This window comes from Athene noctua, chromosome Z (assembly GCF_965140245.1).
Source record: "Athene noctua chromosome Z, bAthNoc1.hap1.1, whole genome shotgun sequence".
NCBI lineage: Eukaryota > Metazoa > Chordata > Aves > Strigiformes > Strigidae > Athene > Athene noctua.
Window position 1 is genome coordinate 4,544,288 of NC_134077.1, and position 27,802 is coordinate 4,572,089.

The window sequence follows — 27,802 nt, forward strand, 5'->3', positions numbered from 1 at the left end:
CAGGATTAACCTGTAGATTCAGCATTTAACTCAAAATTATGCAGATAATAAATCTTCCACCTTTTTTTTTTTTTTTCTTTTCAACAGTCATACATACAAAGAGCTGCATTGATTTAGAATTTTAGGTTTAGAAGCTTGTTCACATTTTAAGAGAAATAAACCTCTTCAGAGACAGACTAAATGCTTCTTTTAGATATATAAATAAAGCTTGGTAGTAGAAATGCTCCTTAGAGGAGTTTTATTGACTCCAGGGGATTTCAGTGTCACTGGAGAAACTGAAAGAGCTGTTTCCAGCAAAGGCAAGGACTTAGCTCGAAGAAAGAGACTTCCCCCAACACAAACAGCTGTCACATAACAGAGAAAAGCTGCAAAAGAAAAAGGGCATAAATTACAGAGTGAATAAAACTTCAGCTTCCCTGCAAACATCCCTTACACAGTCTTCAGCACAGGAGAGCTTTCCAGCTCATGATGCAAGAGCCAAGGCAGGGGGTGGGTTTCGTGGGCTGGGCTGAAAGTTGACATCAGGAGGAAATTGAAACTCAGCATTGGTGGAAGCTGGCTGTGATGCAGAGGTGAAGGCTGGAGCTGGCTTGACGCTTAGGGGAGGTGAAAGAGGGGAACAGCCCGCGATTCAAAGAGGAAAAGAAGCTGGAGTCCATGAGTGGCAGTGGAGAAAGAAACAGAGAGAAAGGGGCAGTCTGGCATAATGGGAGGGCAGCCGCAGCACGTGTAGAAGGTAAATAAGTAATCACAGTAAAATAAGGGGCAGTTTGGTTGGAAAACGTCTGGTTGCTGCTGCTCTCCTGGTCAGACTGGATTTCTTGCAGATGGTATGTGCTGTTCTCTCTACACCACATTTCCAATACGTTCGTGCAAACCTTTACAGGAAATCCAGCTCCATAGATTTGCATAGATTTTTAGAGCTGCGTTAATCTAAAACCTTGTTAAAAATTGTGAATCAACTCCAAACACAAAAGAATTGGTTTTCAAATGGTGATTTTTAAAATTATTTTTTTTAAAGTAAAATACATGTTCAAAGACAGGCACAGCACATCTGTAAGATGCATGCCTGTTATGGGAGGGGGGATTCCAAGCTAAAGATCACTTGCAATTAACTGCTGAACTTCGCGTGTGCTTTAGCTTGCGTCCTTTAGGTGTGTTAGCAAGCTGTTAACACCTGCACTGAACATAGCTGCCAAAAATCTTGTAGTATTTAATTAACTCTGATAATAGTTTCATGTTTTAAGAGAATGGTGTGGAATTATAGAAGTAGGAAATAAAGAGGGATCGTAATGGAAACTGACTGTGTGATGAAGGGTAAACAAATCAGAAGTCAAATTAAGTCCTATTAAATCTGACTCAGATATGATTTGCCTCAACTTGACTTCTCTGGGGTTGCAGGGTGTTTTTCCTGTGCTACCTAAGTAGCATTTGAGCATTGTGCAGGTGCTGCCAAGTCAATCAAACGATCAGTCATTTGAGCATGAGTTTTAGGGGTGAATAATAAGGGCATTCGCCGAGGCTTCAGGTCATACAGGACCCCATTAAACTAAATAGCAGTGCAGATCATCCAGGTTGTGGATGGGAATGGGAGAATAAAGAAACACGTTAGAATCTGACCCTAAAAATGTGCCATTGGCTCTGCCCTTGAAGAAAGAGATTTAAGATCTTATTTCCTGTTCCCAAGTAAATCTCTCATCTAGGATCTAGTATCCACTATCTGCTGATATGTTGAGAGACTGCGATAATGAATCTCCCATCTCATCCAGGGGACGCTGCTAGCAGCACTGCACCTCTCTGACATTACATGCTCTAGTTACATGCAAGGTTTTTAAAGAGTGCTGAAACATCACAGAAAAGAGAAAAAGATAGAAGCCAAGATTTCAAAAAATGACAGACCAGGACTTGCCAAATAAACTCCGATAGAGAAAATGCAGCTTATTTCATTTTGTGCTTGTTTCATGGGGGGAAAAAAAAAAAAAAAATACTGAGCTATTCCTGCAGGAATGCAGAAACCACAAAGACAGGCTGCAGTAGTTGCAATTAATTGCACTTGAGAGGGATGATGATGCATGACCCATGTTCTACTACAGCTTTGCTTTGAAGAGCTAAATGACTCTCCAGTCACCCATTCAGCCCTGTGTTCAGCCCTGTTTTGCACCCTGTCTCTGGGCACAATGCCAGGATGCTTATGTACATAACTACTTTCTCAAAATACTTTTTTTCAGAGGTATATCAGAGTGAGGTATTTAATGGAGTAATTAGGTGTAGTATTTTAAATTGACAGTAACCAAACAACTTGATTTTTGCTCATAAACAATCCAAATTTTGTAATGGACAGGGCCAAAATAGGCTTGGTTTAGTATCAATGTACAGAAGCACATAAACCTGTTTCTAGAAAAATTTTAAGATTTCTACAACGTGTGAATGCATCATTGTTTTGATAGACTGCAACTGGTTTTGATTATGGTATTTAAAGACTACAGGTATTTTTGACCACCAGTGTTGATTTCCTCCTGATCAAAATCTCTGCTTAAAATCTCTGCTTAAAATCTCTGCTTAAAATCTCTGCTTAAAATCTCTGTGATTCATTCTTGGCTGTTATTCTATTTACTGTAATATTTACTTATTTTTAGAAGTCCACTTCATCTTTCAGGCACAGGTGTGTATTTCTAAAGTATTGAAAACCAGCAGTGTTTTCTTGTCAGGAAGTGAGAAAATGGGAGTAGTTTGTCTTTACATTTATATAGCATCTTCTCTCAAAGGATATAGAAGCACTTTGAAAATACTAAGTTGCCGGGAATCCAGGGAATTTTCATTAAAAGGTTGTGTGATATTTGCACATCTATTGTGTGATGAAGGAGATGAGGCCAGGAGTCTCTGACCTTCAGGATTTGCATGAGGAAGGAAACTTGGAAAAATGGAAAAGTGTCTGTCTCATTAAATAGGTCAGCTGTTCATTCTCCGACTCACAGACAGGATACGTGGGGAGCCATGCATGAAGGAAGGGAAAACCTTAAGTTGTTGAAAAGTTGACACACTGGAGCTTTGGCAATTGGATCACTACAGCTTTGCTACTATAGACAGTATTGGTATAGGATTTAATTAGAGTAATCCTTTCATATTGAATTCTGGGAATGTCAGTTTGATAATTCTACCTCTATCTTCTTTTCAGACCAGTTTTTATGTGGAAAGCATCTTTTTAAATTGGGATGTGGGAGCCTTATTAGGTCACTGAAAGGGACAGACTAGAGGTGTAATCGGTAGTTCATTGTCAGGAAAGAGGGTGCCAGAGAAGGTGTTGCAGGTCAAGTGAATTGCTCTAATGGGACTCAGAATCGCAGACCAAGAAAATTACTCTTTATTGCATTTGCTCATCATCATCAGTTATAACTCTTAATGTTCATTTATCAACTTTCCAACGATTTCCCAAAAATTTAATATGCATTTGCCTTCTGAAACTCTCAAGAGTGTGATTCTTACTATTAGGGTATTAAGATATAAAAAGGGTTGTTGTAAATTATTTACATTTATTGCTTATAACTGTCAATAGAGCCTCTCTTAGGAAAATTAGCTTTCATTAGTACAAGAAAAATAGGTTACTAAAAATCTCACCATGTCTCTCTGGGTTTTACCAGCAAGAATGTAGACCCACCGTGGAGCTTTTAGCTCTCTTTTTCAAGAACAGAAAAAGAAGTACAACCTCCGAAGTGAAATCTCACCCTACCATCTTTCCCCCTTAATGCTAAGTTAGAAGAGCATCCTCTGTGTGACAAGTTTAAAGACTGACAACATTCTTAGCTACTTGTGTGGTTTTAGCAAAAGGCTTCTTTTTGGACCTCTAACACTGGGGCGAATCAGCAGTTTCAATTTGTGAACTCGGTTATTTATATCCTGACTTGAGATCTGAGAAGGAAATAGCTGTTGACCTGTTTTTACTGGCAACGTGAGAACTATGTGCTCAGTTATCAGTTCTGTTTTGCTGCTGCTCCTGTCGATATCCCATAAGGGATTTTACATGTAAAAATTGTGTGTGATCATCTTTGTTGGAGGGACTATATATTCCAGGTGATCCTGGCAAGCATTCAGTGTTTTGTAGTTCCCAAACTAATTAACTACTATTGCCTCTTTTAAAGCATTTTCTTATTTTTTCAATCCTACTTATTTTTACAGTTAACATTAAAATTCTGTTATTTTTAATATTTCAATTCTGATATATTTTTCAGTATCCTAGTAATGATCTTTTATCTATCAACATTCGTTCCTTCCTCAAGTTGTGTAGTTTGTGACATTTCTAGAGTGCAGCATTCTGCTCTGAAAAGCAAGTATCCTTCAGTTGTAGTGGATGTCTGTGTGGACGTAAAGATAACCATATATACATTAAGAACCTCCAGTTCAATGGATATCTAATTTTTAGAAATAAGACTACATCCAACAAACTTTTCTTAGCGTGGGCAGCCTCCCAGGCCTGCAGCTGGAATCGATATACTTTCCACTTAGCTAATAACAGAAATTTCAAAGAGCAGATTAAAAGTACTGTAGATATCTATTGGCTTCACATGTCAGTAGATCTATTATGCAAGAAGTTTGTGTTCTTTATGTTATATGTTGGAGTGTTCCACAGCTTTTAGTGTCCTATGCTTTGGAATTAAAATCACATGAAAAACAAGAATATTGTTTCTTGCAAAACTTTTTGAGCTCAGCAAAGGTGGCGTGACTCCTACTGTTTTTCATCTAAGTTCTTGACACCTGTTAAGGTTTAGGACAGGATGAGAGGTATTATTAGGTAAATGAATCCCACATGCAGTGCTTTCCATTATGTGACCGAAAAAATGGTTTCAGTTAGGGATGAAAGCAAATTGACCACTAGACCTCAAAACTGGTTAGGTGATCTGGGTCACTTAGCAAGTTATTTCTTATATGATTTTTTAACTGTTCATTAATTTTTGGCATCACTACATAGATAGATAGATAGAGAGGAAAGAAAATCTGTCCTGAGACGATTCACTAAAGTTTTGTAGAATTTCAAAGCTAATTTATGGACTTCTGGAAGCATTCATTAAAACTTTACAGGAGGCTACTAAGAGAGACTGTGGGAACTCTGTCCTTGGAGATGCTCAAAACTTCACTGGAGAAGGCCTCAAGCGACTTTTCATGATTTCAGCATAGGCCTTGCTCTGAGTGGCATGTTGGACTAGAGGACCTTCAGAAGTTCCTACCTTCATAAATTAATCTGTGATTGTATGAGGTTTTGGCTCTACGAATGTGAGAGTTCAATCCAAGTTTGGCCACGGAATCTCGTAGTTTGAGCTGAATAGATGCGTCACCCCGATCTTAATTCCCATTATGTATTCAGAGAGTATTTGGCTAGTACTGATGCTCCCAGTCTGTCCTTCTGTATTCACCATTCGTTCCGTGAAGTGTCTCCAGCTTGATACTTCTCCTTTCTTCCAGGAATCTGTGGGCGATGATGAAACTTTAAATGATAACATTTAAATTAAATGATCATATTTAGATGAAGACATCCTGTTTTCTTGGTTTCTCTCCCTACCAATAGCAACTAGAATAGTTTTTAAAGAGGAAATAAATTAAAAGAAAAATATAAGAAGGAAGGAAGGTGGTTTGGATGGGTGACTATGTCATCTGTACATTGGGTTTAATCCATATTAGGTGTTGTAGTCTTGGATCTGCCACTTCCACATCATGGGGTCTTGAGCAAAGGTCACTATACTGCTGGATACCTTAACCTGCCCAGGGCTTGAGGATGAAGCTTTTTACAGATAAATCTGGGCTGTGGGCATCAAGCCAGCTTGGTGGTCAGTGGCATGGGAGTTCACTTACCAGAGGACTGAGCTCAGCCCAGCCCACCAGCCTACAAAGGTGATAGAAGGCTGAGGAGAACCCTGGCGTAACAACTAAGGAGGCTGCAGTGTATTTTCTACAGCCATATATATACACATATATGTGTGTGTATATATATGCTCTTCTGCATCATTCTGTAAACTCATAGTGCCTCATTCTGATATTGAGCAGGAGTCAAAGTTGCTACACAGGTGTCAAAAATAAGTTAATGAGGCCTTATCCACCTTTCAGTAATACAAAGAACCAGAGTTCAGGGGTGTTGATAGTCATTCCTATGTCATCTAGACCTGAAGGGGGAGGGAGATAATATAAGGCTTGCCCATGACAAGCTGTGGGATGACACACCAAGATTAGAGCTAATGAGGGCTTTCAGACTGTTGCTCTGAAACATGCTGGCTACAATGCAGGACTCTTGAAGTCATGGATATGAGCAGGGGCTCCTGAGGTAACAGGGCAACACCAGTGAAATACCTCAGAGGAATTAAAGGGTATTTCTCTAAAAAAGTGAGACAGCTGACAGCCCAGCTGAAATGCCTCTACACCAATGCACATAGCATGGGCAACAAACAGGAGGAGTTGGAAGCCACTGTGATGCTAGAAAGCTGTGAACCTAGTTGCCATTACTGAAGCATGGTGGGATGAATCCCATAACTGGAGTGTGGTTATCAATGGCTTCAGGCTGTTCAGAAGGGACAGGTGAGGAGGGAGGGGTGGAGGGGTTGCCCTCCTCATCAAGAAATGGTTAGAATGTGAAGAGCTGTCTCTGGAGAATAGCCATGAGCAGGTTGAAAGCTTATGGGTAAGAATTTGAGATGGAGGGAACAAAGGGAACCATGTGGTTGGTGTCTGCTACAGGTTCCCTAGTCAAGGGGAGCCTATTGATAAAAACTCTTGCTCCAGTTACAGGAGTCAACATGCTCACAGGCTCTCGTCCTGCTGGGCGACTTCAGCCACCCTGACATCTGCTGGAAAAATAGCACAGTGAGCTCCAGGCAATCCAGGAGTCCCCTGGAATGCACTGAGGATAACTTCTTCAGCCAGGTAATAGCCCTACCAGAGGGGACATGATACTGGACCTGTTGGTCACCAATGCAAGCGAGCTAATTGGTGATGTCAAGATTGGAGGCAGCCTGGGCTGCGGTGGTCACACACTGGTGGAGTTTGCAGTCCTCAGGGATATGGATCAGGTGAAGAGTAAAGTCATGACCCAGAATTTTAGTGAAGCAAACTTCCAGCTGTTCAAGCTAGTCAGTAGGACACCCTGAGAAATTGTGGTCAGGGACAAGAGAGAAGAGCACAGCTGGCAGATCTTGACGAATGCTTTTCATAGAGTGCGAGAGCTCTTGATCCCCAGGTGTAAGATATCAGGAAAAGCAGGCAGGATTATGGTATGGATGAGTTGAGACCTGCTGGTCAAGCTAAAGGTTATAAAGTAAATGCACAGGCAGGGGAAGCAGGGACAGGTATCCTGGGAAGAATGTAGGGATGCTGCCTGGTTGTTAGGGGTGGGGTCAGGAAAGCCAAGGTGCATCTGGAGCTGAACTTGGCAAGGGATTCAAAGAGCAATAAAAAAGGCTTCTATAAGTATGTCAGCCAGAAAAGGAAGGTCAAAGAAAGCGTGCCCCCTGTGCTGAGCAAGACTGTCAAACTGGTAACAATGGACAAGGAGAAGGATAGGTACTCAACAACTCTTTTCCCTCAGTCTGCACTAGCAATCCCTCTTACCTCTTGAATGGATGGACTGCAAGACAGGGATTGGGGGAACAAAGTCCCTCCCACTGTAAGAGAAGATCAGGCTTGAGAACATCTGAGGAACCTCAACATACATAAGTCTATGGGGCCTGAGAAGATGCATCCTGGAGTCCCGAGGGAATTGACTGATGTAGTTGCCAAGCCACTCTCAATAATATTTGAAAAGTTATGGCAGTCAGGTGAAGTCCCTGGTGACTGAAAAAAGGGAAACATTGCACCCATTTTAAAAAAGGGTAGAAAGGAGGACCCTGGGAGCTACTGACCTGTCAGCCTCACCTCTGTGCCTGGGAAACTCATGGAACAGACACTCCTAGAAGTTATGCTAAATGGAGGGTCTGGGAGGTGATTCCAGACAGCCAGCATGGCTTCACCAAGGGTAAGCCCTGCCTGACCAGCATAGTGGCTTTCTCTGATGGAGTGACTACATCAGTGGACAAGGGAAGAGCTATGGATGTCATCTATTTGGACTTCTGTAAGGCCTTTGACATGGCCCTCCACAATGTCCCTCTCTAGTTGGAGAGATATGGATTTGATGTGTGGACTGTTTGGTGGATGAGGATTTGGCTGGATGGTCACATCCAGAGGGTAGTGGTCAGCAGCTCAATGTCCAGGTGGAGATCAGTGACTAATGGTGTCCCTCAGGGATCTGTACTTGTACCAGTACTGTTTAATATCTTCATCAATGGCATAGACAGTTGGATCGAGTGCACCCTCAGCAAGTTTGCTGATGAGATCAAGCTGAGTGGTGCGGTGGACACCCCTGAGGGCCAGGATGCCATCCGGAGGGACCTGGACAAGCTCCAGAAGTGGGCCTGTGTGAACCTCATGAGGTTCAACAAGGCCAAGTGCAAGGTCCTGCACCTGAGTTGCGGCAACCCGCAGAATTGAGAGCAGCCCTGCGGGGAAGGACTTGAGGTACTGGTGGAAGAAAAGCTGAACATGAGACTAACCATTGGGCTGCATGAAACATGACCAGCAGGTTGAGGGAGGTGATTCTGCCCCTTTACTCTGCTCTTGTGAGACCCCAACTGCAGTTCTGTGTCCAGCTCTGGGGTCATCAGCACAGAAGAGAAATGGACCTGTTGGAGTGGGTCTAAAGGAGGCCACAAAGATGTTTGGAGAGCTGGAGCACCTCCCCCGTGAGGACAGGCTGGGAGAGTTGGGGGGTTCAGCTGGAGAAGAGAAGGCTCCGGGGAGACCTTAGAGCGGCCCCCCAGGGCTGAAAGGGGCTGCGGGAACGGGGGAGGGACTTTGGATCAGGGTAACGAGGGTAATAAGGGCTAACGTTTTTAAACTAAAAAAGGGGAGATTTAGACTAAATACGAGGAAAACATTTTTTACGATGAGTGTGGTGAGGCCCTGGCAGAGGTTGCCCAGAGAGGTGGTGGATGCCCCATCCCTGGAAACATTCCAGGCCAGGTTGGACGGGATCTGAGCAACCTGATCTAGTGAAGATGTCCCTGCTCAGGCAGGGGGTTGGACTAGATGGCCTTTAAAGGTCCCTTCAAACCCAAACCAGTCTGTGATTCTGTGATTCTATGATTAATCTCACTTAGTTTTAGTTGTAGAAAAGCTAGAGCTCCCATCTAAGCTAGTTATTTAAGTCCTTTCTGTAATGAGTGGGGAGAGAGAAGCACACCCAATGCCTGATTTGCCTGTCTGCCTGCCTTAAAAAGCAGTGCAACTTTTCTGAAGATCCCTGTTTTCCTCTGCTGGCTACAGCAGGGGTCTGCTGAGCAACTCTTCTAGAAGCCTATCACTGAAGGAGCTAACATTCAATCAAATGAATTCTGCATTTTACACCCACATACATGTTCTGAGCAGGCCCATAGCACGTATTTTCTCCAGAAGGGAAGCTGGATTTAATTTTTTTGAAATTTCAATTCAGAAAAAGCACAATATATAGCCTTAATTAGATATACCTGTAATAAATGTTATCAAGATTGAGCATTAATCGGACTCTTTATTAGCTGTTTCTAATATAATACACGTTTGTGTTTTTTTCTCTTTGTATATAATGTGACACCCAGAAAATTTAGTTTCTATTATTTACAGTAAACAGAGCAAAGAACCGCAGGTAAAGCAATCTAGTGCCTGAACTCTGGAAGTTGGACATGTGAAAAAAGGACATTTAGATCATGAACTTTAGCAGTCAGGTACATTTTTATGCATTTTTTTTGTCAGAAGGTACTCTGATAATCTGGTATGTTATTTACAGTTAAGATTTTTGAATGAATGGACATTGCATTACTATTTTGTGTTAAGAATTACCATGTAAAGAAAAAATAGGGCTTGTTGTTCTCCTTAACCTACATGTGGGACCCTCATTGATTCCCAGGGAAACCATTAAGGTAGGATTTGAAGATTACAAATGAGAAAATATGATAAAGCAGAGTTGGAGGCAAAATCTCTTATAAAAGCCTCTGAGAGTGAGTAACCGTAAACATTAACTAGATTTGAGGTGGAGGTTCCCATTAGTGAATGAGGACTTAAGGACTGATCCTAAGAGTATGCAGAGTATTAAATGATACAAAGCAAAGTAATTTTAGAGATGTGACGTGGTGTTTTCAGCCTACATAATACTTTAATCCTCAGACCAACTATTCTAAAACCATCAGCTGTGGTTAATCAGGAATCCTTACAGCGGGGATTGAAATGGCCAGTTCACTCCTTTTTTTCCAACCAGATTTTGCTCTCAACTGCACTGCGGTCCTATGTACTTGTGAAGGTAGGATTCTGCACATCATTTGGATCTTCTTTTGACTGCAAGCCAAATGAAAAATTGTGTTTGACTTACCTGCTATACAAGCTGGTTAGTTTTCCCAATGGACGTTCATGGGGCTGTAATAAAAACCTCCAATTTTTGATTATTTTACAATGTGTTTTAAAATGTGTTTTCAATGTGTTTTTAAGAGATCTGGACAGACCCGAGCCATTGTTCCTGACCTAGGTCTGTACTGGAGCTGTTCCATAGGATGGGGTATTTTTCAGTCTGGCTGGTTCATGTCATTCTGGCTGGTGCCTCTGACTTCCAGGTACCCTCTTAGCTTCTTACACCTACTCCCTCAGAGTTTTCCTTAGGGAGGGCAGGAGGGATCATACTGGGCTTCTAGCTTAAGCCCTCCTGGGGACAAACAGGAAGGCAGCCAGTGGTACACATGCTGAGTGACACATAATTTCATCATCACTGCCTATAGCTACAGGGATGCTACATCTCTTTGCTAACTAACCTGTGTGATGATGCTCACCATCCTTTCTGAGTCAGATTAACTCCTTCCTTGAGGCTGACAGGAGCTGCACAAATGCCAAGACAGGCGAGTCCTTGCATAGCTTGTCTCTGTATTTGCTCTTTTTGCACATGCTGGTTGACTGTCCAGACTCTGAGAAAGAGCTGTTACCCTCTCATACTAAGCCAACACTTGAGCAATAATCGAAGTCAGTGGCTCTGAGTTGCTATATGAGTTCTTTTCAAATCAGGCAATGAATGATATCTTTGCTGGGAAGGAACAAATTGTAATAACCTGCCATAGCCAGAGTTGACCATTGCATAACCACACTAAAAGTCATCATCCAGAGGCTAGACTGAGAGGCTTAAGCTTGATACCAACTCCTGGTATTTAAAGTTTGCCCAGCTGGATCTGAAAGGGCTGGTCCCCTCTGTGCATGGATGATGTGAAGGACGCTGCTGGCTGCCCTTTCTCCAGTGCTGGTACATCCCTTCGTGACACATACAGAAAATCTCTGCTGCAGACTGGCATGTTGTGAACTCCCTGGGGGATGGCGTGCACTTCTCCATGCGCAGTGAGGCCGGGTGGACATGCAGGAGATGCAGTGCAGTGGAGATTTGCAGTGGGCGGTGTTCATAATCAGAGCGTTGTTCTAAAGGTTTTTAGTAATCGAAGTGTCATGGATTAATTCTTCATCTGCTCTCACTAGGTGGTATTTCATTTATCATCAGAGATCCTTGCTTTTCAAGAACTTGTTCCTACTCAGGGTATGACTGGAGACTTAAAAAAAAAAATTCACATCTTGTTAGTTTATTGTAATTTTTAGAACTTTAGAACTCATTTTCTGAAACGCATGGTTATTATCTTGCCTGAATCTCACACTTTAAAATATATAAGAGTTTGTGTCCTTCAGAGTGGCCTTAAATGTCAGTAGCACAAAGAAAATGATCAGATACCATTAGCAGCCGTCTGCTGGATTAATGGCCAGCAAAATTTGGTGAAGATGCCTGGAGCTTGATAGCATCACTGTTGTGATTTTGGACATAATTGCCCACAAGCAGCTACACAACCAGCTCAGCCACAGCATCATGTGTTGGGCCTGTGCACCTGCACATCCCCCCTCCAGCCTTCCAGCTAAGACAAATTGAGGCCAAGCAACTCTCCCAAGGTTGCGCAGTGAGGCAGTAGCTCTCTTGAAGTTAAAATCCTGCATCTCCACGTGACTCTTAGGCTTTTTGTCCTGGCCACTTGTGTGACACATCTTTATCTTCCTGCCTACTTAGACAGACTGGTTTTGTTGGAAAAATCAGCCTGTGATGGGCAAAAATAGGGAGATGTGATATGTTGCTCAAAGATTTCAGCAGGGCTTGCTTGAGAATGCCACAAGTCACTTTTTCAGGCCATCATTTTGCAAACACTTTCAGCTGACAAAAACCAGCACAGCTGCCAAAAGAGTCCATTCTTCTCCCTCCTTCATCTCCAGCTTCCCTGCTCATGCCTCCCTTATAACATCCCCTCCTCTATTTTTTGGGAGTGTTTGTATGCTTGTGCAGTGAATCTAGACTGGAAAGCTGATCCACATGAAAACTATCCTTTAAAATTATTTTTCTGCTGGGTTTATTCTAACTTAGATTACCTCTCTGACAGTTGCGATGCATCCATGCAAATACTAACGCTATACAAGAGAAGGAGCAGGGCAACAGCAAAGGCAGGTAGCTGAGAGCAGGAGAGGTTTGCTTTCTCTGTTGATAGTACCAGCTTCGGCCAGGTTGTAGTAGTTGTAATACTGCAGCTTCCTGAAGAAGTTATCTTCAGCCATTAAAAAAACATTCTGTCCTGGCACACTTTCTGTAAAATAAGGTAGTCTGGAAGACCTTGCTGGAAATGTCTAAGAAAGTGGATTTTTTTTTTCAGTTAGGGCCTGTTAGACCAGATGCTGCATTTTCACTAAGTGACTACGCAGATGTAGGAAAGTTAAAGGAAACCCTTTCTGTACCCAGAATGGTATACTTTAGTCTCTTCCACGGTCAGGGGATGCCGCGTTGTCCCAGGGTAGCGTGCAAGTGGTATCACAGTGCACAGACCAGGCAGCAGATGCAGAAATGTGAAGGGAGGAGAAAAGGCCTTTGACAGCCTCCCCGAGCTGGGAGGCAGAGGTCAGAGGGGAAGAGAGCTGTTGTACTTTGGATGTTTGACTTGTCAGAATTTGTTTAGTGAAAAAACAGAAATGTTTCCCAAAGCTCATTTTCTGGTCTCTGGGCTATGTTCAGAAAAGGAGGTAAAATAACACACGGGGGGAAAAAGTTAACTCCCTAACATCAGACATGGAGAAGGAGTGATATCCACTTCTGGCTATGAAATTCTAAGTGTGAGGTGGAAAACTTCACCCTCTAGCCTGCCCCAGAAGAGCTGGGAATAAAGAAGTTCCCAGTAGCATGTTCAGGAGGTTATGTTATCGCTGATACTCTGGAGAACAGGGTTTGATGAGCTCCTGGGAATGCCTTTTACCCACCTTTGTGCCTGTTATACCAATGTAGCTCATCTTTAATATGAGCAGGATTTTCAGGGGAAACGCAGATTTTTAGCACTGATAGACTGGTTGAGACCAATGTAGGTGTCAATTACCTTCCCTCTTATTTGTCATGGAGCATCTGTAAAAGACTGGATTAATCAGGACATGTGAGGTTTGAGGTACCGACAGAACCTTTGACAAGGTCTGAAACAGGAATGAAAGTCGGGGAAATCATGACAGCATCAATTTGAGACAAGCAAAAACTGATCTGCACTAAAAAATGTCTCCTAAAGAACACAATCTCTTTTCTATGCTTGCTGCCAATTGTACTTGATTAATCAGGTTTCTGTGGGGGTGTTTTCCTTCGCTCCATTCCTAACAGCATATTTTTCCATAAGTGATCTTAATCTTGCAGATAATTAATTGCCTGCAAGATCACGACTGTTCCAAAGAAGTTACAATATTTTGCCCTTCAGAAACTAATAACGTTCTTGTTGGAAAGCCATAAATACCTTTTCAAGACATCAGCCCCACAAAGGTATTTGTTCTTTTAAAAGTAATCATTGTGTGTTTTCCTCCCCACAAAAAAAGTGGGGTGGGAGTTAGGCTGTTTTTCATCCTGTGGAGTTGATTGAAGCTTTCCTGCTGAAGTCTATTAGATAGTTTCAAACCAGGGAGCATTCATGTGCAATACACCTGTTCCCAGTGGCTCCCCCACCTCCATAAAGACAGCTGCAGCAGAAAGTCCTATTCACTCCGGGGAAAACACATTTTATAATAGCTTCCCATCCCCCAGCCAGATGGGATCAAGCTGAGGCAGCTGCAGTCCAGGTCCTATGAGAAATACTACAAAAAGTGCAATTAAAATAATTAGTTAATGCTTTTTTTATCTAGCATGGTAACAAATAGGGAAAAAAGCTTGAAATAGCTATTCTACATATCAGTCCAGTATGATATTGGATGTTTCCTAGGATTGCTCTAATCTTTCCATAGGGTTTTAACAGAGCTTGTGGGTGCTTGGCCAGTTGCTGGATTAAGGATCTCTATTACCAATGGTAACAGGGATAGTTTAAAGCCACTTGCACAGTAGATTTTGATGAGGGAAAAAAAATTAAAAGTGAGTCTGAATTGATAATAAAGTGATTTAGACTCTGCTTCCTCCCTTGGAAATCAAGATTGCTTCCCATTGATTTAAGCATGTACTGGCTTAGATTCTGATTAAGCAGAATTTGCCCGATGATTCAACTTTATGGGGGATGTACAAATGAAAAATACATGACCAAATACATCCCTGGCACAACTCAGTGAAATCTGGCATTTACCCAGTCATCATCTGCTTGTTGTTTGAGACTTTCTCTGCTAACCTTCAAATGGTGGAGACAGGGAAGATTTCTTTTGTAGACATTTTAGTTCCTTTTCCTGACATGTTCATTGCAAGTAAAGTGGTGTACCAGGAACTGTAGCCCCAGTAAGCTGTATTTGTCATTGCCATAGTAGGTGGTATTTAGTCTGCAGCCAAGTGAGATGACCGAAGGGTGAAATATAACCTAAAAACCAGGGCAGATTCTCTTAACAATCTTTGTCTTCCCCGATGTCACTCAGATTTCATCCAGGGGCCAAATTATGCAAACATGAGTATTTTTTCAATTTATATTCCTGTCACTGTTCCCTGACATCCCTGTGGGGAAACCTGGAGGTCAGGCATCTTAGCAAAGGCCATGAAAATAAGGGAATGTAGAATAATAAATGCTTCAGGTCATGCAAGCTGTTCCTATCTCCTACCCTCCTGACAGATGATTACAGAATAGACTAGCTGAGGAAGTTTTGAGTGGCTCACACAGTGATTCTGGGGTGTTAGTACACAATCTGTGAAGTTGTCAATGTTCTTAGCCTTTGCATGGGTTGTCAAAGGAGTTTCTGAATCTCCGTAAGTGCTTTGCCATGTGGCAGGGACTTTCAAAAGCTACATGCTATATAACTTGGAAATTCCTTGTAATAGTTTCAAATTATTTAATTTACCTTGCTTTTTAAATTTTTTCAGTTCTAGGAGAAATGTTATTTTAAGGTATCTGATTTTCTTATATTGTCTGGAAACGTAACTCCCCTCCTCTCCTTGCCCCAGACCATTTCTGAATGTTACTGGGAGGAAGAAATACCATGACTCCCCAGATTTGCCTTGTCTTCCTTTTGACTCTGAGAGGAGGGTTGATGGTAGGAGTGGGAAGAAGGGTTAGCAAAGGGGAGTGCTAGTCATGTGGACGGAACGCCAGCAGCCAAGCTGGCACATGTTGTTTAATTCGCATGAAAGTATGTTTTATTCATTTGCTGATGATCATCAGCAGTAGCTATGAGAAAGAAAAAAGAGTACTGAAGTAGTACTGGAAATCTAGGTGAAATTCTGTAGCTTTGTACCCCTTCAATGCAAGGGACTGCAGGAAATAGTAAGTTTCTGTGACAGTTTCACTGGAATTAATATAGGCACTTTCAGTGGATTAAATATTAAGGGAGAAACATTCCTATCTCGCTTCCTTACGTTATTTACTTGCCATTAAATTCAACTTGTTTTCATGCTGTTTTCACACTTGGCCCTCTCACCAGAATTTAGGCATCCACCATGCTGATACCTGCAGCTGAAGTGGTCACATCTTAAGTATCCCATTATAGTCAGGAAAATACAAAGACAGTTTTAGGATGTGATTCATTTGACATAGCTTAGAAATGTACTTTAGGATGAAAAGAACTGCTAGTCTCCATGGAGTATATTGACTAAATCTCAGCTAAGTGCATGGAGGGTTTTGGTAGGCTGTAGGCACATAGATTTATGGTGGGAGTCAGGTACATCTATGTTTAGTGTTATTAATACCTCGATTTCCTGGTACCCATGATCTCTATGTGATACTTGTCTGTCTTAACCAGATGATCCTGGGGCATGTCAAGTAGTTCAGGATGACAGTACTTAGGGAAATGAATCCTGTGCCTAGTCAGGTGGATCCTGCTCTTGCAGTCCTCAGAGTGACAAAGTCATACATTAAAAGGCAGAAGAGTTTTTTGGCCTTACGTGGTAAGTGGAAAGCTTCCTGCAGTTGTCCTTGTTAGTCCTGCAGTACACCTGCAAGGCCAAGAAATGCCATGATTGCTAGTTCAGAAATGAGGGAGGAGAAGCTGGGGAGGGCAAAGATACTCGTCTGCATGGCGTATGGAGTGTAAGGTGAGGTGACTAAGTGGTAGATGACTCGACTGCACCATGCAGAAATCACAGTTCAAGTGCTGGAAGCAGCCATGCTTTCACAGAAATGACGTTTTGCTTTCCCAAGCCAGCTTGGAGATCTGAGCACTGCGGGGTAGCTCTGCCCAAAGTCATGAAGGAAGCCTGGGGATACATGGAGCTGAGCCCAATCCTCTTCCTAATTAGCAAACGATAGTTAGGGCTGTTGTACCCCCCTTGGGATGAGGATAAGGATGAACTCGGCTTTGGGCCTACTGGGAGGAAGTTTAAGGTTTTATGTTAAAAAGGGATTGGATAGTTCCACAAAAATAGCAAACTAGGGAATAGTTAATGATTTTTTAATTGAATCTCTTACTTTTAATATTAATAATCTATTAAAACCAATGGGGTATGAAACACTTGGAGCTGACGTTTGAAGTCAGCTTGGATGGATATTGTTGAACTGTAACTTTTTTGTAGCTCTGTAACTTTTCACTAGCTGCTGGGAAGATAATACTGTGAACAAGAACATGTAAGTTAGGGAGCACAGGCGTGCCTTGATGGGAGAGTGGGTATGGCAAGGAAGGGCAACAGGCATGTAAAGCAGAGTCAACGGCTTTCCTGGCTATTTTAGAGAAGGGTGTTGTCTAGTTCCAGGCAGCAGCTGGTGAATTCAAGTATGTATGTAACATTCAGAGTCGTGCTCTGCTCAGTGTAGGGCCAGTCAGAGCTTGCAGGGATTTACCAGGTGTGTGGCCCAGAGCAAGGTATGTATTCCTGTGAAGGTGGTGACCATCTAAACTGAGATCATGTGCTACAGCACACTGTTTATTGTGGAATCACTGATTTTTGCAGTGCCAGCCAGTTCCTCTGCTTTGTCAACTGGATGGAGCAATGCTGAGGAAAAAGGCATGTCCTTCCTTTGCAGAGAGCAGATGAATGCTATATGAGTAGATCTGAACTACAGCTTCCTTGGATTTACACCAAGTAGTGGTGTCCACACCAATCCTTGGATTTCCACACCAAGTAGTGGTGTCCAAGGTGAGGGGTTAGCACCTGAACCTGAGCTGTCAGGGTGAAATTGATGACCATGCCATGGTTCCTTGCTGTGTTGAAAGGCCTTAAGTTCCCTGTTGCTTTGTATTTGATAACGTGCATTTTCCCACTTCAGAAAAGTGAATAGAAAAACTCTACCCAGGGTGGTGTGTTGTGAGGGGTGACTCCAGGCCTGAAGGAGGAAAAGAAAGAGAAAGTGGGAGGCTAGAAAGCTGTAGCTTTCTAAAAATAAAAATAAGAGAAAATAAATAAAAAATAATAAATAAAATAAAAAGGGGTAAGGGAGAATCTTCATTCAGTCTTTCTTTTGATTTCCTTGTCTGTTAAACCTTAGAGCAAAAGTTTAATCAGTTTATAATGACAGTGTGCAGCAGTATACATACAACCTCTATAATCTGTCTTTGCCACAGTAAAAAAAAAAAAAGAAAAAAAAAGAGGGGCATTTAGCTTGAGTACTGCCCCTCTTATCAAACAAATATTTTGTTTGTGATTCCAGTGGAGGTGAACTCACAGCGTTGTTCTTTTTTTTTTTTTTTTTTTTTTTGACAGCTACTCTCATAGACTGCAAGGACCCACAAACAGTACTATTATAGTAATGATTTTTGTTACCACATCAGAGCATCAGAGGAGAGCTTTCCTCATCCGTTAGCCAACTTTTGGACCTTTGAAACTTCCAGTGTCAATTTGGCACCATGGTTCATTTTCTTAAGTGCTGCATGAGTTGCAGAAGAGGAATACTGATCTGGCTGTGTGATCCGCATCTGTGAAATGGGAACCAAGGTAATGTCACAAAATGAAGATCCAAAATGCAGATACAATATTTAAGGTCATTATGAAAAAAGCAGCTAGATGATGTAGAGTATCTTCCTTGGTGGCTTTTTGCTGTTTAATGCCCCAACTTATTGAATCACATTTGAAAGTTAAATGCATTGAAGAATATGTGTGGAGAGTCTCAGCCCAAATAACCATGTTTTTTACTTGAGCCCCAGATTTATCTTCTTTACCCAGGTCCAAAGCCTTACTCAATCACTGCCACTAGCTTTTTCATTGCTGCTGGTTCCTCATGTGGATCCTATTTATTGTGATTTGACAGAAACTAAAAATGCAGTACAGAAAATGTTTTATCAAGTGTAATTTCTTCCCAGCAAGACCTTTTTAACTACACAGTAACATGAAAGCATCAAAGTGCCAGGAGAACTTTTTTAAACTAAACTGCTCTGATACTAAAATAAGCTTTAATTGATTGAGAATTGCGCTGAGCCTGACAGTCTGAACCATTTATTATTATTTTTCCTTTCAAGCTTCAGCTTCATGTGATTTAAAGCGACTGAATTACGGTTCCCACATACCTTTCTACCCACACTGCATAAAAAAACCCCACGCACAAACTTCTTAGCTCCAAAGGAGCTGCTGGATACACCTGGAAGAAAATAAAAAGCTGATTGAAAGTGAAGTTTACATAAAGGTGGTGATGATGGGAGTGTTCTGCAAAAAAGCCCTATTCTGGCTAAATGCCGTGCTGTGCTTCCCTCTCCTCAGGGGAGAGCTCTCCTGGGGATGTCTCTCCCTGTCAAAGGCATTTCCTTAATGTCTTCTTGTAGAACACTGGATCCCGTAGGCCAGATGCTGTTGCAGCTCCCTGTGTTGGTGATTAATAATAGGCTGTGGATAAACTACCACTCTGTGTTCTCCATTTTAGGTTTTTAAAACAAAAACACAACCGAGTGGCTGTACTTGGCTAGTTAAATAAAAAAACCTCTTGCAGGCTCTGTAGCAAAAGGCCAGGACCACCACCAAAGACTGCTGATAAATGTGCAAAACTTCCAGGCTGATGGAAAAGAGTCTGTACTGGCAGTCCAGTGCTAGAGAGAAGTAAGCACTGGAAATAAATGGAGTATTGTAAATGGGGTCAGTTATGGGGTTTCTTCTTGGCAGTATGTTGTGGAGGATGGAAGTCTGGTCAGACTTTCATTAGAGATTAACTAGTGATATTTTTAAAGGTATTTCAGCCATACTCCTGACATGCTTGGGTGTGCAAGCAGGGAAAGCATGGATCACAACATTCAGCCTGGGGTGTGTTTTTAGACTCATGCCAGTACAGTGGGGCTCATGGGACAAGGGTAGCTGCGATCTCCCCACAGGCTGTGCTGTGTTCAGGTCAGAACAACTCCAAAGCTAGCCCCAAGCTTCAGTTGAGTATTATAGCTCTGGACAATTCACTGCAGCTAAGAGCCAAACAAGGATTTTAATTTAACTCCCAAAGTTTCAAGAGGAGGAAGATGCTTAATTACTCTTTTGGCTGCGGCCCTCAGTCTCCCTGCCCATGTCAGCACTGCCCGTGACAGTGCAGTGACGTTTATGTTCACAGAGCCAGCAAAGCTTAAACTGCTGGTAGAGGTTAGGGGTGATCCAGGCCCTGTCTATGGATTTGTTTCTCAGTTTGGGTGGCCAGCTGTCCCCTCGTGACTCCCAGACTTGCTGGTCAGCAGAATGGATCCTTGTTGCCTTGGGTTTGCATCCTGGTACATATTTACGAGCCGATCAGGTTGCATGCTGTCAAACATCACTTCTAAATTGCAGTTCCAGCTCTCTGTCAAGCGGGCTAGCAAATTCCTCTCTCACTTTTCCTTCTTGCCTGCTGAAATTATAAATTCTCGTGGCAAGAACTGGCTCTGCTAATGCGCAGCCACAGTGTCTAACACTGTCCTGTTCCAGGAGTGGTCTCTATTTCCTACCCCAATACAGATAAGCATGACCCAGGAATTCACGGCAGATCACAGATCCAAAGGAAGGAATTTGAAAGGGTCACCAGTTTTATTAATAGCCATCTCTGTAACCACATGCAGGTCAGACCAGACACTGTGCAGAGCTTAAAAGCTGAATCCATGCTCTCACAAGAGGCCATAAAGATGTGCCTAGTGTAGGGATAGGGACTTGTTTCTTTAGGGATGGTTGTCCAGGATTCTAGTGAGCACTTCCACAGTGCCAGAAGAGCAAAATAAAATATATTTCAGGAAGAGAGGGGATTTTTGAAGACCATAGAAGCCGGCTGGATTTTTTAAGTAATTTATAATTTTTGTCATGGACAAAGCATGGACTATTCAAAAAATCGGGATATGTCTGAAAACATACTGGCTTTGCCTAGAAGAGTAATTCGGGTGAACAGTAGACTACCCAAGAAAACACTTGTTGCCTACAGGGTGTAGTTAGTAATGTAATCAATGCTGCAGGAGGACATAATGAAGAATGTTTTGAAAGCTGAATGTCTGGGCTGCCTGAAAGTTTGTGTGAATTGAAGCTGATGATTAATTCAAGAGGAATATACTTCATTCCTCTGAATGCAAAATCAATGCAGAACTGTGGTAAAAAGGCAAGGTAACTTTTTCTAAATAATTTTCTGTAGTAGGTCTCTTCTACATCTTGATTATAACAATAGTGTAAAATTTACATGGAAGTACTTAATGAATATTTTCTTTTTTATATTTAACCCCATTCTGATTAGTACTACTCGCTGACACAGCAAAACGTATTCCAAGATCAGATTGTCTCTGTGAATTAAATCTAACTTTATATACCACATTATAGGTTTTTTTTAATAACTCGTATGAACAATTTTATTTTTGATGTAAAAATATATTGTTAAAATAGTAAAATAATTATTAATTACGTTTTTCAGCATTAGATAATGTGTGATTCTTATTCTGACCATGGGAAATATTTGTTTATTGCGGTGTTAATTCTAGAATATTTTCAGCAAAAAGAAGTGTCTTTCAACTTTCAACTGCCATTAAACTTGTAAAGTGAGTGCCACTGACTCCAGCACTTCCCAGGTTTTCACTATAAGGTTTTAAGTGTGGTTTTCATGAACTAGGTGGGAGTTACAACTTGCTTGGGATTAGAGGCAGGATCACGTCCCTATTATGAGAGCAAGTGTCAGCCATGGAAACCCTTTGACCGCTCCATGGTTCTGCCAACATCTCAGTCCTGTTGATTTGGTGCTAAATCCAGGGCTCCCATGCAGCGCTCCGAAATCAAACTAATGCTTTTAACAGATAATTCCTGTAAAAGCAATTTGATCCTGTTTCTTTTTTCCTTCAGAGAAACGGAGCTGTCATCATTCTCAATTACTTACAGGGTTGTTGTGAGCCTGTACAGGATCATAACAATCCCACTAAACTTCCTTTATTTTCTAGGTATCTGGAAATGCCCCTGGGAAAGCAAGGCTGTCCCTAGTGCTGAGCCCAGCTTAGTTTTGCACTTCGCTATATATTTTAGCAAGCCCTGCTCTGAGGAAGTGTTAATAGTAAATGTACAGCACTATAGCCATGGCAGCCTCTGCATCAGAGCTTCCTACTGGTGAGAGGAAGACCTCATTCTTTTTCTAACAGAGATGGTGTCATCTGTGTAAAAAAAGGGATATTTTGTGCACTGGGTCATTTCTGCCCCAGTGACTATGTGACCCATAATAACTGGTCATGATTCAATAGATGATGTAATGTATATCCCATGTACAGACCATATGTTATCTTCGGGACACTTCCTCTAATTCAGGTGGGTCCACAGGTAGGAGGCCTGGTGCCAAATTAGCTGTTGTCATCTCCTTGTGACTTAACCCAACCCAGAAGGAAATAAATGTTTACATCTTAGCTGAATTCAGCTTACTTCAGTATGGATTTTTGGCAGTAGTGGAGGACTAGACATTGTGTTAAGCACCAGATTATGCTAATGAATTCATGTTTTATATCTGCAAAAGAATTAATATTGATAAGCATATGTTTATGAGTTTCATATTCAGCAGAACCTTCCAGGCATATACCTATGTACCAGTGCTTTGCAAAATCAGGAATCTAGCAGTTGACATGAGCAGAGTAGAAACTGTAAATAGACTTGATTTAATTTAGGGGAAAAAATTAGATGTAAAAAGTGTTCTGCTAAAACCTTTTACAGCCCATAGTATTCTGCTGTGCTGTGTGTGAAGTTCTTCAGCCTGCCTAACAGTCTTGAAGAGGAGTGGAGAGTGGCTGAGCAGGCAGGGAGAGAAAAAAATCCTGAAGGGCAATTGCGCAAAGCGTGTTTTGCTTTATTCTGAACCTGTACAGTACTGTGAGTTTAACACGTTCAGTTATCTGTACCATGATCTAAACAACCAACAGACAGATTCTGCTACCCGAGACACTAAGTGCCTTAGCTTTCAGTTGAAATTAGAGTGCATAATCAGTCAAACACTGATTCAAATGACAGGTTCAGTGAAAGGTACTTAAGGAAATTCCCAATTAGACCTGCCCATCAGACATGAATTTTTCTGTTTCATTTGCATTAAAAAATAAACCACAGCTCAGAATTAAGGGATGCATATTGTCCTTTCAGCAGAGAGTGATGTGCTTGCTCCCTGCAGAAGAGTCTGACTTCTATCAGGTTTTGTCCTTTTGCTAATTCAGCTTTCTTTGTGTGGAGATTCAGAAACATGATCTTGGTGGTTAGCCAAGGTTTCTTTGCCTTTGAGATTCAATGTTAACTTTTTTTTAAAAAATTTGGTTCTCCTTTGTTTGGACTTAAGAGCAAATGATGAACTCCCACTGGAGGGTATCCCTGTCTGGAACATATTCATGTTTGTGTTAGAGGGCTCAGAGTCTCACTGCTCAGGCTGGAGGAGTTTCTTGTGATAGATTAGCTCTGATGTTATTTAGCAAGCAGCTCGCATACAACAAATAAAGGCCAGCAATGTGTAAGACAGACTGTGTCTGGCAGCTTCATATTATGATAGGCTATGAGCAGTTCCATTTTGCCATATTTGCTTTAGCCTCTGAAATCTATGCTCCAAGAACTGGTATAAGAATACCCTTTCTGAGCCTGTAAGTACCATGCAGCTTATCTGTCTCTCCCTCACCATCTCATAAGATGTATTTTGAGTAGCTTATACTAGTTAAGTAGATATTAACTGGTGATGGAAGAGACCTTATTTACTGGGTTCCTGTGCTCTGGCATGATGCTGACTGGAGTACAGTGTGATGTGGCCTGGACTCCCTGTATGTTCCCAGTGCCGTTGTAGCCACATTGCCAGTTGCAGGGTCAGTGCTTACATGACTAGCAGTCAGTGCTGTACACAGCACCTGAGGCCCAGTCATGCCCAGCAAATCTGTGTTTGCAACACAAGTTACTATAAAGTCCTTTTCCCCAAGCTTTTCTCAAGCTCTGAAGGAGGGGTCTTTTGTTTTCCATTGCTTGCTTAAGTTCAGGGTGTAAAATAATATACAAAACATTTTAATTTGTTCTCTGCAGAGGCCTGATGCTTTCAAGGAGGCCTCTAGTTGACAAGTCAAACTCTCAGAGGGCCCCTGGGAATGAGTGCTGGAATTGTTCATTCAGCCCTTTTGCATGCACTATATGACTGTTTTCTGTCACAACAAATATTGCAGGCAACCTTGAGCATCCTTTGAAAATTTGTCAATAGACATCCTATTTCTTTATGCTTACACAGAGCTGCTCTGCTTCCAGTTCTGCAGTGTTATTGTAGTACTGGGCTGAAGGCAGCAAACAGATTTCTTTTACATGTGACATCAAGAATGGCATCTGCGTAAGATCTGGCACAGGAAACCCTCTCCACTTACAATATGTATCTTTGTGCTTTGCTTTTTGCTTTAGGTGTGCAGGTCTCTGCACATAGACCTCTCAGGTGCTGTATCCTCTGGCCAGCTCTGATATAATAGAGAAGGATGAGAGGACACAGAAAATCAGAGACTGGCTGAGAGAACTTGGTGCTTTCAGGCTGTTCAGTGCAGCTCAGGCTGACCATCCGTCCGGGACAAAGAGCAGCTGCTTGGCTTATGAGTTTGGCGCACTATAACACAGATATCAAGAAAAAATCACTTTGAATGGAGAGGAATAGAGGAAGAAAAGCTGAAAGTGTTTTCACCAAAACCTAAGTGATAACTAGTATTTGCAAACCTGGCATCACCCCATGGAAGGTTGTAAGAAGCCAAATTCTACTCTCTGATGCGTTGTTGTTATTGTAAAATAACTCCTGGATCAACCAAGACAAATCCAACAAATCAAAGCATTAAGTACCTTTTGCTTCACATCTGCCCTTACTGGCCTCACCTCTCATCTCTTCCATACAAATTTACCTGTGTAGTGTCTTGTGGGATTCCACCCTGGGATTCTGATGGCCATACTGCTTTTCTTGTTACTGAGAAGGGTATGTGGTTAGATCTGTCTCAACAGCATGGTTCCTATATGGAAACGTTCTGGTATTATATGGGCTTACATGAACAGATTGTTAAAAGAAACTTATTCAGCCCCTAGAGCTGATGACTTTGAGAAAAGGGAATCAAAGTGCTTTTGCTGTTTAATTTACAGTCCCCTGGTATTGTATTTATTCCCAGTACAGTACAAATGAGTGTGCCCAACTGAGTTATTTTTCAAATCAAAATACTGTTTTTCTTCCCCTGGTTCAGGAAGACCTCCAACCACAAAATGGTGGGAGGGTGTTTCTAAGGAAGCATCAGTATGTCCTTGCCTGCTTCTTCTACTTTTCCCTGTGTAGCCATCACTGGCCACAGGCAGGGACAAGGCACTGTGATGGATAATCTTTGATCTGACCCAGGATCACCACTATTTTATAGGCACAGGTGATAACGGAAGCATTTAGCAGAGCTCACAAATGTATGTGTGGGAGCTTTGAAAGGGACAGAAGAAGGACACGTCAGAGGCTGGACCTGCACCTGCTCCTTCTCTGCAAAGTCAGGGTTGTCTGAGGGGTTGGTCTCCTCTGGACGTTCTTGCCTGTAGGAGTTTGGGGTGACCAGGTTCCTACCTTAGACACTTTTGATACTTTTGTTGCTTAAAATTAGGTAAGGCAAAGCCTGCTTTAGCCCTTGATTGTCTTCCCAAAATTGCCATAGGTCATGCTGAGGACTAGCCCTTGCATCAGGAACTGGGTTGAAAGGGTTTCAAAAAGTTACCTTTGGCACTTCTTCCCATGCAGCACCAGTTGCAGCTGAGACAAAGTCCAGAAACAGTCCCCTTTTGCTGCTTTGCACAGCTGGGCTGCTGGCACACTAGAACATTTTGCATATGCTGGTATAAGTGTTGGAAAATTTATTCACACAAAAATCTTCCCATTCTCTTAGATAAAGGGTTTTTTCCCCACATTTTGTTGTCAAAATCTTTTTCCCATCTGTTATTGGGGCAAAACAACCTCCTAGCCCCAGGATGTTTTATTCATGGATAAGGCTTTCATTGGAACTTGTTTTAAGAAGCTAAGGGTTGGGGGCAGATTTTGCTCCTAGTGAAATCAGCAGCAAAACTCCCACTGATTTCTCTGAATTGAAATTCAGTGAGCTGAACTGGGTCTCTCCTGACAATGGGGAGGCTTTTAGAGGAGTTACGATGTCTGTGGACAAGGTCTCGTTGCTTTGCCTTTTCAAAAGAGAACTGTTTCTGGTGGAGGAACAATCAGAATATTTGTCTCTTTAAATGAATGGTTCTTAGAGCCTGCACTGAGAGGCAGTCTCCCTCTCTGCGGCTGTGAGGCTACTCAGAGCCTCCAATAAATCAGCATGCAGGAACTGAGAGCTCTGTCCTTGAAGAGATGCACAGTGACCTTGCTTATGCTTACTCTGGAGGAATAACCAGGGGAAATATAGGAGCCCAAATAGTGAGTGGTGTATGACTAAAGGCACTGCATTCTGCATGAAAATGCTACAGTACCGAAGGGACGGTACGGACAGCATGCTGTTACACAAAATGCAGCTTTCCTGCTAGCCTGACCAGATTGCTGCTGTTGTTTTTTGCAGGGGACTGAATGAAATCCTCATGATCGTTACATGCTTGTTGAATAATAGCACACCCCAGTCACGTCTCCTTGCAAGCACATTTCATTGGAATCACTGAGCAGAAGCAAAGAAGAGCTGACGACTATGTGTTTCCAACATGGGTTGCCGGAGCCCTGTGTTTGCCATTGGCTGCAGTTTTCTGGTTTATTTGCAGCTTCCCCCATCTGGAATATGAAAATGGGATTGAAGTAGATAATTGCTAGCAGCGGGTTTTCAAGAGAGGCTTAGAGGAAACAGAATGCCTCTTGCACAGCACAGGCTGCCTGCACTGAAAGAGCTCTGAGAGATGATTTTAGATGTTACCCACGTCTGATTCTCCTGGAAACTTTACCATGGAAGCCAGCCACTGCGCACAGTCCTGGAGCTAACATCCAAAAGGGGCAAGGAAGGGACAGCAGGGCCAGACAATGGGATACCTTGTCTTTGGATTGCTCAGAGAAAAGCCAGCAAGCGTTCCCCTCCGCTTCCCAGCAAAAAGAGCATGAAGGCGACAATGAACTGAATTTTACCAGTGGAGCTTCAGTGGCTTTTAAGAAGGATGGGCTACACTGACCCTTCGTCAAGCAGGGATTTGCTGGGAAACAGAACTTTGTTCTTCATATTCATCTGCGCCTTTGCCGTGGTCACCTTGCTGCAGCAGATCCTCTATGGAAGAAACTATCTCAAAAGGTAAGGGGGGATTTGAGGGAATAGGAAAAGTTGTCTGATCAGGCTGAATGGAGACAGAGGCGCAGCCATACCGTTATTAGGGTTCAAACTACTTCTCGGTGTTGTGCTGACGGTGTTAATATCTTGTCAATCTGGGAAGGTGCATCCAGCATCTGTAATGTCTGCTAGATTATTAATAAAGGAGAATGTCAGGCAGAACATAGTAATTTGTGTGTTTCTCTAGACTGTGTTTTAATCCTCAGCTGTTGTAAAAATCTAGGTCTTACTTAACTTTAACTAGACTGACTTGTACCACTTGATCAGACCCCTGTCTAGCATGCTCATTGCCTGAACTTTAATGTCTTTAGAAACAAAGATGCAGATGCAATTCCTAAAATCAAAGTGGCAGAGAGCACTTTATTTTTTCACTGCTATATTCTTATGGATTACTGCTGAGACCACTTTGTTGTAGAGCACATCACGCTTTGATCTGAAAACGATACTGCTCTTTTTACAGCAAACACCAGTGGGGATCTTCAAGTGTTTAACCTTGACCCATGCAGAGTTTATTTTACTTAAATCTAGTTTGAGATGTTACAGCTTGTATGCTTTTATAAACGGGAATCTTTCCCTTACATGCTTTGAGATCAGTGGGTTTCAAGAGTGTAGGCAGCTGCTGTGGAATTTTTTACTGGAATTTAGTTAC

The 27,802-nt window shown here is 42.1% G+C and overlaps 1 protein-coding gene across 6 annotated transcripts in view; it reads left to right on the forward strand.

Annotated features, from left to right (window-relative positions):
* The first annotated feature begins 597 nt into the window (after positions 1–597).
* The window catches only part of ST8SIA5 (ST8 alpha-N-acetyl-neuraminide alpha-2,8-sialyltransferase 5), a 76,211-nt gene continuing 49,006 nt past the window's right edge, over positions 598–27,802 (forward strand). For 3 of the 6 annotated variants that reach the window (XM_074931431.1, XM_074931436.1, XM_074931435.1), the window contains exon 1: positions 26,156–27,117. In XM_074931431.1, coding sequence (XP_074787532.1) covers positions 26,987–27,117 — 131 coding nt within the window. In that variant the 5' untranslated portion in view covers positions 26,156–26,986. Of the gene's footprint in view, positions 831–18,163; positions 18,395–26,155; positions 27,118–27,802 lie in introns of those variants that run through there. The other 3 variants (XM_074931434.1, XM_074931432.1, XM_074931433.1) reach the window with 3 other exon arrangements.